Source organism: Theropithecus gelada, chromosome 9, assembly GCF_003255815.1.
Source record: "Theropithecus gelada isolate Dixy chromosome 9, Tgel_1.0, whole genome shotgun sequence".
Lineage (NCBI taxonomy): Eukaryota > Metazoa > Chordata > Mammalia > Primates > Cercopithecidae > Theropithecus > Theropithecus gelada.
This window is the reverse complement of record NC_037677.1, coordinates 97,977,775-97,991,347: the sequence shown is the minus strand read 5'-3', so window position 1 is coordinate 97,991,347 and position 13,573 is coordinate 97,977,775. Positions and strand designations below refer to the sequence as shown.

Here is a 13,573-nt window from a genome sequence, read left to right as displayed (position 1 = left end):
AGTCATTCCAGATCAAAGCACACTAACATGTTAATTTAGCAATAATTATCTTAAAGTGGAAGGCATATGGGTGATACTCTTGTTTATATATTTACCAAATAACGTGTATATTCCATAATAAACAATAATTCATCTTATTAGGAGAACAAACAATTTCCCCACAAACAAACAGATAAAAACATGTTTGATTTGTCATTCCCTGCAAACCCCTAAGGTGAGGAGTGTAGCTGGGATAAATATAAGTCAAATGTTAACATATACACAAAAAATAACTAAATTTATTATACAGAAATTGTACTATACTGAAATTATTCATATACAATGGGAGGGTAGCAGCTACAGAATGAGAAGCATTTCTGTCACAGTATAATTTTCCTTATGGTATTGTTTTGTAATAGAATTTGAATGTTAATGTATATTCAATTTGATAATCCATATTCCTCTAAAATCTCAAATGTAAAATTAAGTTTTCCATATAATGAATAATGCTTAATTTTCCCAGTATTGTTCCATTTTAACATTTCACTTTGTACATGGTAAAATTCAGTAGACTTGTCAGCATTCTTAAGTAATAAAATACAACATCTCCCCTGAATTCAATACAATTTCAACCTTTGACATGGAACCCTAGCTAATTGTAAAATATCATGTTTCACTTAGCTCAAGATTTTCCTAAAATTACTAGCTATACTTGATACCTAAAGTATTCTAGGACCATATAAATCTACATATATATATATATATATTTTTTTATTATTATTTTTTTAATTGAAACAGGTCTCACGCTGTCACCAGGCTGGAGTGCAGTGGTGCAATCATGGCTCACTGCAGCCTTGATCTCCTACGTCGGCCTTCCAGGTAGCTGGGACAGGTGAGTACCACCACAACCAGCTAATTTTTTGTAGAGACAGGGTCTCACTATGTTGCCTAATGTCTCAAACTCCTGGGCTCAAGAGATCTACCAGCCCTGGCCTTCCAAAGTGCTGAGATTACAAGCATGCATCACCGTGCCTGGCCCCTTATTTATATTCTTACAGTTAGAATTCCATTTCTCTTCTCTTTCAATATCTAAAGCAAAATAAAGAATCTTAATTACTCAGTTATTTTTAATTACTTTAACTCTATTGCTCATTCTCATTTAATATTATAGATTATAGGATCACCATTTGCTGGAGATGAACAAATGATTCCACCAAATATATCTACTGGTAATCAACAGAAATCTAATCACTCATACACTTTCCAGGATAAATCAATGGAATGATGAAAATAAAAATATCTTCAAACTAAACATATCCCCATAGAATCTATTTGAACATCTTTTTTCAGCATCTTCCCGGTCACTAGTTTTCAAACCATCTCAATGCTGTGGTTTCAATTTAAGCTACTGGGAATAATCCAGCAAATTCAGCAATGACTCCATAGCTCTTCCTTCCTTATTGCTGTAAGAATTTTGACTTAAGATGCCTCAAACTTACTAAAAGAAAACAACGATTAAAAAAAAAAAAAAGCCATGAAGCCATTACATTACTGAGACATTTCCTTAAACATATTTGTCAATATTAGTAAAAATGGGTATTCCTACTGTGACGACCACTTTGAAGAATTGCTTGACTGTCTCTTTTAAAGTTAAAAATACAGTTACTCTATGACTCAACAAATTCCATTCTTAGGCATGTAGCTAAGAGAAATAAAAATACATGCCAAAAAGAAAGACTTAATCAAAACTGTTTATAGTAGCTTTATTCATAATAGGCCAAAATTGGAAACAATCCAAATACCTATCAATAAATGAATGGATAAACAAACTGTGGTGTACTAACATAATGAAATATATTTAACAATAAAAGGGAACTACTGATATATGCAATATGGATAAATCTTAACATACTGATTGAAAGAAAACAGACACAAAGAATGTATACTATATGACGGCATTTATATGAAGTAAGTTCAAGAACAGGCAACACTAATTATTGGTGACAAATCAGAACAGTAATTGCATATGGGGGATGGGTACAGACTGGAAAGGAGTATGAGGAAACTCTCTCAGATTATGAAATTGTTGTGTATCTTGAAATTGAAGATTACACAAAAGTATACATTTGTCAAAACTCACCTAAGAGTACACTTAGGATCTATGTATCTCACTGTATGTAAATTTTGCCTAAATAAAAATCTAAGTAAATAATTTACCTAAATAAAAATCTAAGTAAATAAAATAAAATCTAAACCAGAAGGATGCAAATGCACTAAGACTGCTGTAATTCCAGTAGGTGGGCACAGAAAATATTAGATTCAAATCCAGTTTCTGCCTATTAGTTAACCAGCATTATCAAGCACCTGTGTGTGCTGAACCTGACACAGAACAAATTATTGAATTGATAGGATAAAACCAGTACATAAGCCCATTTTTGCTACATAAGACATAATAATAATCTTGTTAAGGCGGGGTTCAGTGACTCATGCCAGTAATCCCAGCACTTTAGGAGGCCAAGGTGGGCAGATCACCTGAAGACAGTTAAGAACAGCCTGGCCAACATGGCTGAAACCCCATCTCTACTAAAAATGCAAATTTAGTAGAGACAGAGTTTCAGCCATGTTGGCCAGGCTGTTCTTAAGCAGTGGTTTTTCACAGGCACTACAGCCCTGAACTCCTAGGCTTATATAATCCTCTTGCCTCAGCTTCCTGAGTAGCTGGGACTACAGGCATGCACTACAGTACCTGATTCCTGCTCATTTTTTAAAAGTGTTTTTTGAAAAGCAGAATTTTTAAACAGTGAGGAAGTCCAATTTATCAGTTATTTATTTTATGGTTCATATTTTTTGTGTCTTAGCTAAGAAATACTTGCCTAACCCAAAGTCACAATGATTATTTTTGCCACATTTTCTATTAGTTTTACACATTTTAACTCATATTTAAGTCTATGATCCATTTCAAATTAATTTTTATATACAGTGCAGTATAACAGTTGAGGTTCATTGTTTTGCACAAGGATATCCAATTGTTCCAGTATAATTTGTTGAAAAAAACTGAGACCAATGAGTTTTAATACAATAACAGAGGAAGTTCATTGACAAGGCTTCAGATACTATACTGCAACTAATCTTCAAGAAACTACAACTACCTGAAAAAGGTATTAAAATATCTTTCCCTTTCAAACTATATACCTATGCCAGGTCAGGTATTACTCATACATGTCAACTAAAATAACAAACCACAATAGATTGAGTGCAGAAGCAGACATGAGAATCCAGCTGTCTTTTCTTAATCCAGACATTAAAGAGATTCATAAAAATGTAATACGCTAGTCTTAATTTTTTTTAAATATATTTTTCATAAAAATGTTATTTGCATTATATGTCACAGGTTTATTATAGTCTTTAGGTGAATTAAAGCATATTTATTTTTCTTAATTCCTATTACAAATATAGTGAATATCAATAGATATAAGCCATATAAACGAAAGCACTTTGGGGTCCTCAATAATTTTTTAAGAATTTAAAGATACTGGATGCAAAACCAAGCTGCCATCATCTCTCTCTTCAACTACTGAAATTATCCTTTTTATAGCCAGCGTAACATATCTAAATGCATCTTCTTATAGCCAGAGTAATGCAAATCAGATCAGGTAAGACTTGTGTTTAAATCCTTTCAGTGACTTACTATTCTTAGCATCAAGACTAAACTACATACTTTGAATGGCTCATAAGACCTGAGTGATCAAGCTTCCCCAGTCTTTCCTCACTCTATTCTCCCTTTCTCTTTATTCTCTGAAACAACAGTCTTGTTTTCGGTAGGGTCCTTAAATGCACCAAGCCTCACTGACTCTTGGGGCCTTTGCACTGACTCTTCCTTAGGCTGGAAACGTCCTCCTTCTCCTCCATTCCTCCCTGTTATCAAGTTAATTCCTATTCATCCTTCAGATCTTAAACATTGATTACCTGATTTTCTTTACCTCAAACTTCAGATTAGATTGGGTCCCCCTTTTATATATTCTTACAGCTCCTTGTACATTCCCTTCCTAGCATTTATCAGCTTGGGAGATTTCACTTTTAGAATTATGTGATTTAATAGCTCTCAATCATTTCACAAAATAGAAATATAACAAACATCTATATATGTTACGTAAAGTATTCAATAAAATTTTGCCAAATACCCAAGATCAATAGTTCTCATCAGATTCTCAAAAGGATCCATGACCCCTGTGTAGTGAAGAATTACTCTTCACCAAAGAAAGGAATGGCCTTTGCTCTTGGCTATTGGAAAGCGGTCTCTGGGCCCCCGGAACTTCTTGTCTGGTATCTCTGTTTGCCTTAGAGATTTAGCTAGTGGACAAATGTGATTCATGTAGAACACGAAGTTTTACAATTGGATCCTTCCCAGATTCTGCCCTATGTGTCTCTTCTTTTGGCTAATTTTAACCTGTGTCCTTTCCCTGTAATAAACTGTGAGTATAATTGTTTTCAGTGAGTTCTAAGTCCTTTCTAGCAAGTTATCAAACCTAAGAGTGGTTGTGGGGATCTCTAAATAGGAAACTAGTTTCTGAAGTAGGAGCAGCCTTTTAGGAACCACTATTGTCTCAGACGTTGCAGACGACCTAAACTAACTGCAACCCCAAAAAGGTTAAAAAAAACAACAAAAAAAACCCCAACAAACTAGACTATGGATTCTTCAATGGCAGAACCTTGTCAGTGTGATATGTAGTTATGTAGTTAAAAATATAAGATACAGCCAAGCTCAGTGGTTCACATCTGTAATCTCAGCACTTTGGGAGGCTGAGACAGGCAGATTACTTGAGCTGGGGAGTTCGATACCAGCCTGGAGAACATGGTGAAACCCTGTCTCTCCAAAAAAAAAAAAAATACAAAAATGAGCCAAGTGTGGTCGTGTGCCTGTAGTCTCAGCTACCTGGGAGTTTGAGGTGGGAGGATAACTAGAGTCCAGTAGGCAGAGGTTGCTGTGAGCCGAGATTGTGCCACTGCACTCTAGTCCGGACAACAGAGCAAGACTATCTCAAAAAAAAAATTAAAAAGATATTTCATTTTGAAATAAATAAGCAGTCTCAGGATATCAATCACTCTCCAACAATAGCAATAATGTTTATAACGATCATGATAGAAACAGCAACCATCACTGCACGCCCTTACTATATTATCCATTTACAGATAAGGAAATAAGGTCAGAATCATACCACTAGTGACAAAGACAGTATTCAAGACTTGATTTCGCTAATTTTAGAATCTGCATGCTTTACTATATTGTATCTCATAGTATAAGCCAAGGAAGTTTAATATTAAATTTTGTAAAGGAAATTGAAAATCTTAAAATATTAAATTTTGTAAAGGAAAAATGAAAATCTCCAGTTTTATGATCACTAAATAGTATCATTAAAAATTAACAACTCTTAGCATAGGTTAGGAATGTGGAAAACCTAAGTTCCCCTCTTTTAACTAAAATTTAGTCACAAGCATTCTGACACAGCCTATCTTTGAAATTCTTCTAAATAGGTTAAAAGCAGGCAAATATTAATATAAAAACTAATTTGTTGTGTATTACTATAAAATGCTAAACACAAATTCCAAATACCTGAGGTAGATAGATAAGACTCAGCCAAGAAAACAATCATGTATGGTACTCTAATCTGTAAGCAATGAGCACCAAGCTCTTTCCTACATTTTCCTCTACAATTTTCCACATTATTCCTCTATAAGTTTCTCACACATCCTGGAACTGACATCCTGCCCTCTAAGAAAGGCTGAGGGGTCTGGGTGCAGTGGTTCTTGCCTATAATCCTAGCACTTTGGGAGGCCGAGGCAGGTGGATTACCTGGGGTCAGGAGTTTGAGACCAGCCTGGCCAACATGGTAAAACCCCGTCTCTACTAAAAATACAAAAATTAGCCGGGCGTGGTGGCGCACAACTGTAATCCCAACTATTCAGGAGGCTGAGGCAGGAGAATCGCTTGAACCAGGGAGGCAAAGGTTGCAGTGAGCTGAGATCGCACCTTTGCACTCCAGCCTGAGCCATGAAGCAAGACTCCATCTCAAAAAAAAAAAAAAGGAAAAAAGAAAAGCTGAGGGGAACTGGAATCTGTTAATCCATTAAACACTAGCTAGACTATCTCAAGGTGAATACTGTACCTAAAGGTCTCAAAGGTCTTTCCACCTAGAAATTAGAAATATTAATCAAGACATAAATAAAACAGTTGTTATAAAAATATATATAATTACCCAGAGACACTCTGAAGAGAGCACTTTATATTTTGGGTAATCATTTTAAAAAAATAAGAAAATGTTCAAGAAATTGATTGTAATTACTTGATTGATTATACTAATTGGCTTTATGTAGGTCCAGAGCAAATATTACATACTGAACTGCTATTTATTGAGATTACTTTAAAATTTACTATCATACTTCTTCTTGATCTGAAAGCCAACAGTCAAGCTGTACTATGTCAATTTTTGTTAACCAATCATGATGAAAATGTCTTAAGAGTGGATCAGTCTGGATCTACATTAAAAACTAATAATTAAAGGAGTACTGAGTGATATGAGATACAGGCAATACAAAGGAGAAAAGATGAATATAAGTAAAGCATGGGAAAGGAGGAGGAACACACTAATGAATCAGACACACACAGTAATGCCCGCAAATAACCCACAGAGACAGAGAAAGTACCTGGAAAGCTGTGAGTGCGCCAGTCCCTGGGTTATACAGGCATCGCAGCGAAGGCATGCTGTCCGCCAGGCTGGAGCAGCCCAGCCACAGAGACCTGGGCATAGAGCACTGCAGAGAGAGGACAACTATGAGATGGGACAGTATGAGACAGGATGGCACAGATTACAGGAATTTTTAAGGCTTGCCTGAATACAATATTCCAGTTGCAGCTGACCTTTATGATAGAAACATCTTTAAGAAACACACTACTTACTGGTTCTAACCCCAGGGAGAAACCCAAAAGGGGCAGCAGTGGCCAAAAGGCAAGGGGGTAAAAGAAGTTATCGCTCAAAAAACCAAACATTTAGTCAAAAAAATTTTGTCCCTATTCTTCTATGTATCAGTCTAAAGGAAATCTACTTCTTAATCCAGTTGATCAATTATTTTCCTCTATGCACCTCAACTCAGTTCCCGTAAACTCACCACAGGGTGTAATACTGAGGCAACTAAGCAGAAAGAGGAGAAGTTCACAGAAGCGTTACAATATTAGGAATGGTAAATTAGAAAACAAAACACTAACGAGGGTTTGTTTTTTGTTTTTTTTGGGTTTTTTTTGAAGGAAAAGAAAAAGTATTGTATCCCTATGGCTTTGACAGCAACAAACTCTGCACAGTTTGCATATATTTTATGTGTCTTGTTAGTCTGCTATTCATTAACCAAAATGCACAGTTACCATAGCAGCTGCCTCTTCATCTTTCCAGATGGATTAGGGGTGTGTGGGGGGTGGGGGGCGTAACAAGGGGAGAAGAAACAACCCAAACAGAAGGGAAAAATAACAAAGAAAGAGAGCAGGGACACAGAGAGAAAGAAAGGAAAGAGAGAAAGGAGAGAGGAAGAGGAGAAGAGAAGAGAAGAGGACACCTAGAAAGCTGTTGGTAGTAAAACTTTCTAAACAAACAAACAAAAAATACATAAGAATGTAGATATATATATATAATGGTGTATTCAGTAGTCAAAAGAGATAGAAATTACAATTTCTAGTAGCTCTAACTAATTGACATTAGTATTATTGCAACTATAGCTTTGAAGGAAACCATACCTTTCAAAACTATTTTTACATTCTTCATGTTTCTCTAAGTCTCCCAGGCTGACGTTTTATCCATCAACTTGAGTGCTATTACATGTCTAATAATAACTAAAAAACTAAATACCTAATCACGATACACATAAAAACAGGGATACATATTTTAAAATATAGTAGTCAATATAGGTAACATTAAACCTTAAATTACAGACTTTGAAATACTTTACATCATCATAGACTTTTTTTTTCCTTAAAACAATATAGTTGTAGAAATTAATATTGGGAAGCAAAATATAGTATTCACTGTTTACACCATCAAAAATTGATAAAAAGATAATGAGAGCTATGCAAGGGGTTTGTGCCTATGGTCCACGCTACTCAGAATACTGAGATGGGTGGATCGTTTGAGCCCAGGAGTTCAAATCGAGCCTGGGTAGCACAGCAAGATCCTGTCTCTTAACTAAATAAAGATAGATAATGGGCTGCAAATAAATCCAAAGGAGATCTATGTAGATCCCCTGCTTTTAGATCATTATCCTCATTTTATTTACCACCCATAGGACTACGCTTAATACATTATACTCATTTTATAGTTAAGGTGACTGATGCCCAGGAAAAATTAAGTATTTATCCATGATCATGAATTTACAAAGTAAGAAAGTAGGGACTAGAATCTTGGCCTGTTGCTTTCTAGTGCAGAACTCTTCCTCCTGCCTCTATCCATCCCTCAGTCACAAAGTGGACATTGGGCTTTAAAAGAAGGGTATCTGCTAAAGGAATCACTAGATAACATACCAAGCAAAACAGCTAAACTGCTTTGAATTACTCCAACAATCTCTGAACTTTGTTCACTGTTTCCAACGTTTCTTCACCTTGAGCTACAATCCATTTTATAAACAGCAGCTAAATAGAATAAATAATTGTCTTCACTTTGTTATCATGTCACTCTCATCAACAATTCATAAGGGCTCCCTATAACTACTGTACGAAATGCAAGCACTCTATCAATCTGACATTTCCCCCACCGCCAACATCAACTCACCTTCTCTAATCTTCTAATTGACCCGGGCACTCTAGCTACCTACCTACCTTGATACTTTGTTCAAATACTCATCTTAACCCTACTTCTTTAAACTTAGAATTTCCTTCTCTCTCTCACCCTGCCAATCCACATGTACCATTTACATCAATATCTCCTTAGAATTATGTATACTAATTTCAGTCTCTGCCAGTGGTTCTTAGCAGCAGAGATTCTCATATTGGAAGGAGAAGGCAACAGAAAAAGAATGGAGAAAATAGGGTAAAAAAAAAAAAGCTTCCTTGCTGTTGAGAATCACATTCTACTCATATTACTTCTCTGTAAGTATTAAGAATGCTTTGCTAATTTTTGCAAGTAAATGATATTAAAATTTTCTTAAGGCTAATATTTTAATCATTTATTCAACAAATACTTATTAAATGCTTTTCTGGTAGTAGATACTGTCCTGGGGCTGAATGTGGTGGCTCAATCCTATAATCCCAGTACTTTGGAAGGGCAAGGCAAGTGGATCCCTTGAGCCTAGAAGTTAAAGACCAGCCCTGGCAACATGGGAGACCCCATCTCTACAAAAAATCAAAAATATAGCTGGGCATGGTGGCACACGCCTGTAGTCCCAGCTACTTGGGGAGGCTGAGATGGGAGGACTGCTTGAGCCAGGGATATCAGGGCATCAATGAGCGGTGATCACACCACTACACACCAGCCTGGGCAACAAAGCAAGACCCTATTGAAAGAAAGAAGAAACAGAAGGAAGAAAGGGAAGAAAGGGAAGGAAGGAAGGGAGGGAGGGAGGGAGGGAGGGAAGGAGGGAGGGAAGAAAACAAACAAACAAACCAACAAACAAACTGTCCTGGGCACTAGGGCTAAACAATGGACAAAAAAACCCACAAAAATCCCTATCTTTGTAGAACTTACATTCTAGTGACTTTCTCTCAACCTTAAATTTGGGCATGGTGGCACATGTGTATAATCCCAGCTAGTCAGAAGGCTGAAACAGGAGAATCACTTGAACCTGGGAGGCGGAGGTTGCAGTGAGCCAAGACCAAGCCACTGCACTCCAGCCTGGGTCTATATTGAAAATCCTTGGCTGGGTGCGGTGGCTCACACCTGTAACCCTAGCACTTTGGAAGACCAAGGCAGGCAGATCATTTGAGGTCAGGAGTTCGAAACCAGCCTGGCCAACATGGTGAAACCCTGTCTCTACTAAAAATACAAAAATTAGCCGGGTGTGGTGGCAGGCGCTTGTAATCCCAGCTACTCAGCAGCCTGAGGCAGGAGAAATGATCAAACCGGGGAGGTGGAGGTTACAGTGAGCTGAGGTTAAGCCACTGCACTCCAGCCTGGGCAACACAGTGAGACCCTGTCTTAAAAAAAAAAAAATTCCTTAACATAAAAGTAACTCATTATTATAAGAAATGCGGTACACAGGCCAGGCATGGTGGCTCACGCCTGTAATCCCAGCACTTTGGGAGGCCGAGGCGGGCGGAACAAAAGATCAAGAGATCAAGACCATCCTGGCCAACATGGTGAAACCCCATCTCTACTAAAAATACAAAAGTTAGCTGGGTATGGTGGCGCGTGCCTGTAGTCCCAGCTACTCAGGAGGCTGAGGCAGGAGAATCGCTTAAACCCAGAAGGCGGAGGTTACAGTGAGCTGAGATTGTGCCACTGCACTCCAGCCTGGTGACAGAACAAGGCTCCATCTCAAAAAAAAGAAAAAAGAAAAAAGAAATGGAAATGCTGTATGTATGCAATTGGTTAAGGTTCTGTGTATGCTGGGTAGAAAAAAGTCTCACAGTCATTCAGAAGGAAAGACTGAATTTGAGAAAGAGAAGTCAGAAGTGGGTATAAATAAAAAGAGCATGAAAAACACAGGAAAATGACAAAGGAAACAGTGGAAGAAAATCGAGGAGGCACTGGAAGATAGCATGTCACTTCTCCTACTTCCCTGCACAAGAGGGCAGGTGACGTATACACTTTTAACCATACCAAAGCCATCTGCATGACAAGCACAGCTGGGTCTAGAAACCAACCAGAACTCTTTCATTCACAGACTTGGGGCTCTTTTTTAAATTAAAATATACATATTTATTTTTTGAATGTTCCTTGGTAAGTTTTTAAGGCCTTCCTCTCGTGAATGATTTGTTTCCTCCTTTTTACATAAAAATCTGTGTTATTTTTGTAGTACGTACTTGATAAATTCTGAGTTTACTTACTTGTTCTAACACTCTTCCTCATTCATTTATCCCTATCCTCCATCAAAACTACTAACAACGAAGAATTTGAAAGTGCTTACCCCATCCCCTTAAACTAAAATTCCCAAAGAAAATTATAATCAATAATGAGCCACATACACCCAGGAAAGCCACTAGATATACTTGTGTGATTTCCAAAATAGCATTAACTTGCAAACACCACACAGAGGATGCATTCCCGATTATTACAAGACAATTGGTGTGGTATGAAAACTGCACTTGAATATAGTCAAATCTGCACGTTACCATAAGATTTTATATATTACAGCTCAATTTAAAAACTAATCTTCAAATTGGTTTGCACTGTAACAATTAATCTTATCCATACTGGTAAATGCCACTTAACACTGAGAAAAAATATAATTACAAAATAAATGGAGTAGGCTATAACTTTTACTCTACCTCTTTCCCTTCTATCTTCACATTTAGAAGCATTTTCTAAATGAAGGGGAAAATAGCAAATTTGGGCAATGAGGAACACAGTGGAAAGGACTGCCATTTTGGTTACTATCCTTATTAATTCTATACATTTCAGGGCCATTCTGATTGGTCAGTTTCTGACAACTATGTAAGACGTTTTCTGCCCTTCAACATTTAATAAATAATGCCCTTTAAAACTTACCTTTAAAATACCTGAGAAGCACATAGTTTTCTACTGAAAGTCTGGACTGTTTTTGTTGTTTTTCCTTGCAAATTATATTTAAATTCCTAACATTTTCTTTTCATACTTAATTTTTTTTTCCTTTCTTTCCTTTTACTGAGACAGAGTCTCACTCTCTTGCCCAAGCTGGAGTGCAGTGGCATGATCACAGTTCACTGCACCCTTGACCTCCTGGGCTTAAGCAATCCTCCTGCCTCAGTCTGCCCAGTAGCTGGGACTACAGGCATGCACCACCACACCTGGCTAAAAAAATTTTTTTTAATTAAAAAAAAAAAAAAAAAAAAGCAGGTTCTAAACTAAGCAGCAACTACACATTCTTTTGTTTAAATATTTAACTTCTGTTAAGTGTTAAATAACTTCTAAATCACCTACTCCTTAAATGCAGTCTCAAAAGCTATGACAAAGTTAATAGATATGCCTGCATCCTACACAAATCCAGCCCTGCACAGCACATATTAGTTTCTTCAGCTCAGTTCCCACCCACCTAACCTCACCCCAATTGACTCTCCTTTGCAAAATCAAAGAAAGTTGAAGAGTATAACAAGGTATTACAATTGTTGCTATCCAACTGAATGACTTCACTAGCCTTTAAAAAAGCATACACAGCACAGAAAAAAATAAGACTGAATATGTTTTCTACTACCTGAATCAGAAAAAAAACTGAAATGTTGCAATGCGATAGTAAAGACATGGAATCAACCCAGGTACCCATCAATGGAAGACTGGATAAAGAAAATGTGGTATACATATACCATGGAATACTAAGTAGCCATAAAAAATAATGAAATCATGTCCTTTGCAGAACACAGATGCAGCTGGAAGCCATTATCCTAAGTGAACTAATGCAGAAACAGAAAACCAAACACCACATATTCTCACTTACACATAGGAACAAAACCTTCAGTACACATGGACATAAAGAAGGGAACAGACACTGAGGAATATAAAAGGTGGCAGGACAAAAGGGGTAAAGCTTGAAAAAACTACCTATGGGTACTTTGCACTCTCTACCTGGGTAAGATTCACTCGGACTCCAAACCTCAGCATCATGCAGTATACCTCTGTAACAAACCTGCACATATACCCCAATTTTAAAATAAAAGTTGAAAAAACAAGATTGCAACGAAGGGCCTCCAGCGCATCAAGAAGAATATAGTATCTAGTGCCCATCAGGTTCAATGGCTCAATTCATTTACACAAAGAACACTGAAAATCTCAACTCTTCCCCCTACACTTGGCTCTCTGGAGTAATGTCACAGATCCTCTTCACTGATAGCCCTGCAGGCAAAGGGCTAGCCTCAGCATTTACTATATGAAAGCAGAATGACAAAATCTCCTAAATTCAGGTCCCTGTTGGTCAACTTCTAGGAGTAATAGAAGCTATAATAATCAACAATAAAAAGATTGCTGTACTGAGGTTTACGTATCCTTAAGCCATGGAATAGAAGAATTCCCTTTTCACTACTATATCAACTAAGAAATTCAGAAAACTACAGTATTCCATAGTAATGTAATATATCAGACTTTACCTACAGATTCAATGATTGCCTCTTAAGAATCCCAATTTAGTTCACTCCAAAAACAAAACTCCCACCTGTCAGATAGGATAATCATATCTACCCAGCCTTATTGCACAAGGTTGTGGTAAAACTAAAACAAGGATTCTTTTTTTTTTCTTTCACACAGAGTTTTACTCTTGTTGCCCAGGCTGGAGTGCAGTGGCGTGATCTCGGCTCACTGCAACCTCTGCCTCCTGGGTTCAAGCGATTCTTCTGACTCAGCCTCCCGAGTAGCTGGGACTACCGGCATGCACCACCACGCCTGGCTAATTTTTTATTTTTAGTAGAGACAGACGGGGTTTCTCCACGTTAGCC

At 37.1% G+C, this 13,573-nt stretch overlaps 1 protein-coding gene across 4 annotated transcripts in view; it reads right to left on the bottom strand.

Moving 5' to 3' along the window:
* BTRC (beta-transducin repeat containing E3 ubiquitin protein ligase) overlaps nucleotides 1–13,573 on the bottom strand; it is a 205,723-nt gene that overhangs the window by 122,037 nt on the left and 70,113 nt on the right. For 3 of the 4 annotated variants that reach the window (XM_025397092.1, XM_025397093.1, XM_025397091.1), the window contains exon 2: nucleotides 6,682–6,789. The exons of the other annotated variant lie outside the window; for it this stretch is intronic. In XM_025397092.1, the coding sequence (XP_025252877.1) occupies nucleotides 6,682–6,789 (108 nt within the window). The remainder of the gene's footprint in view (nucleotides 1–6,681; nucleotides 6,790–13,573) is intronic. 4 annotated transcript variants of the gene reach the window in all.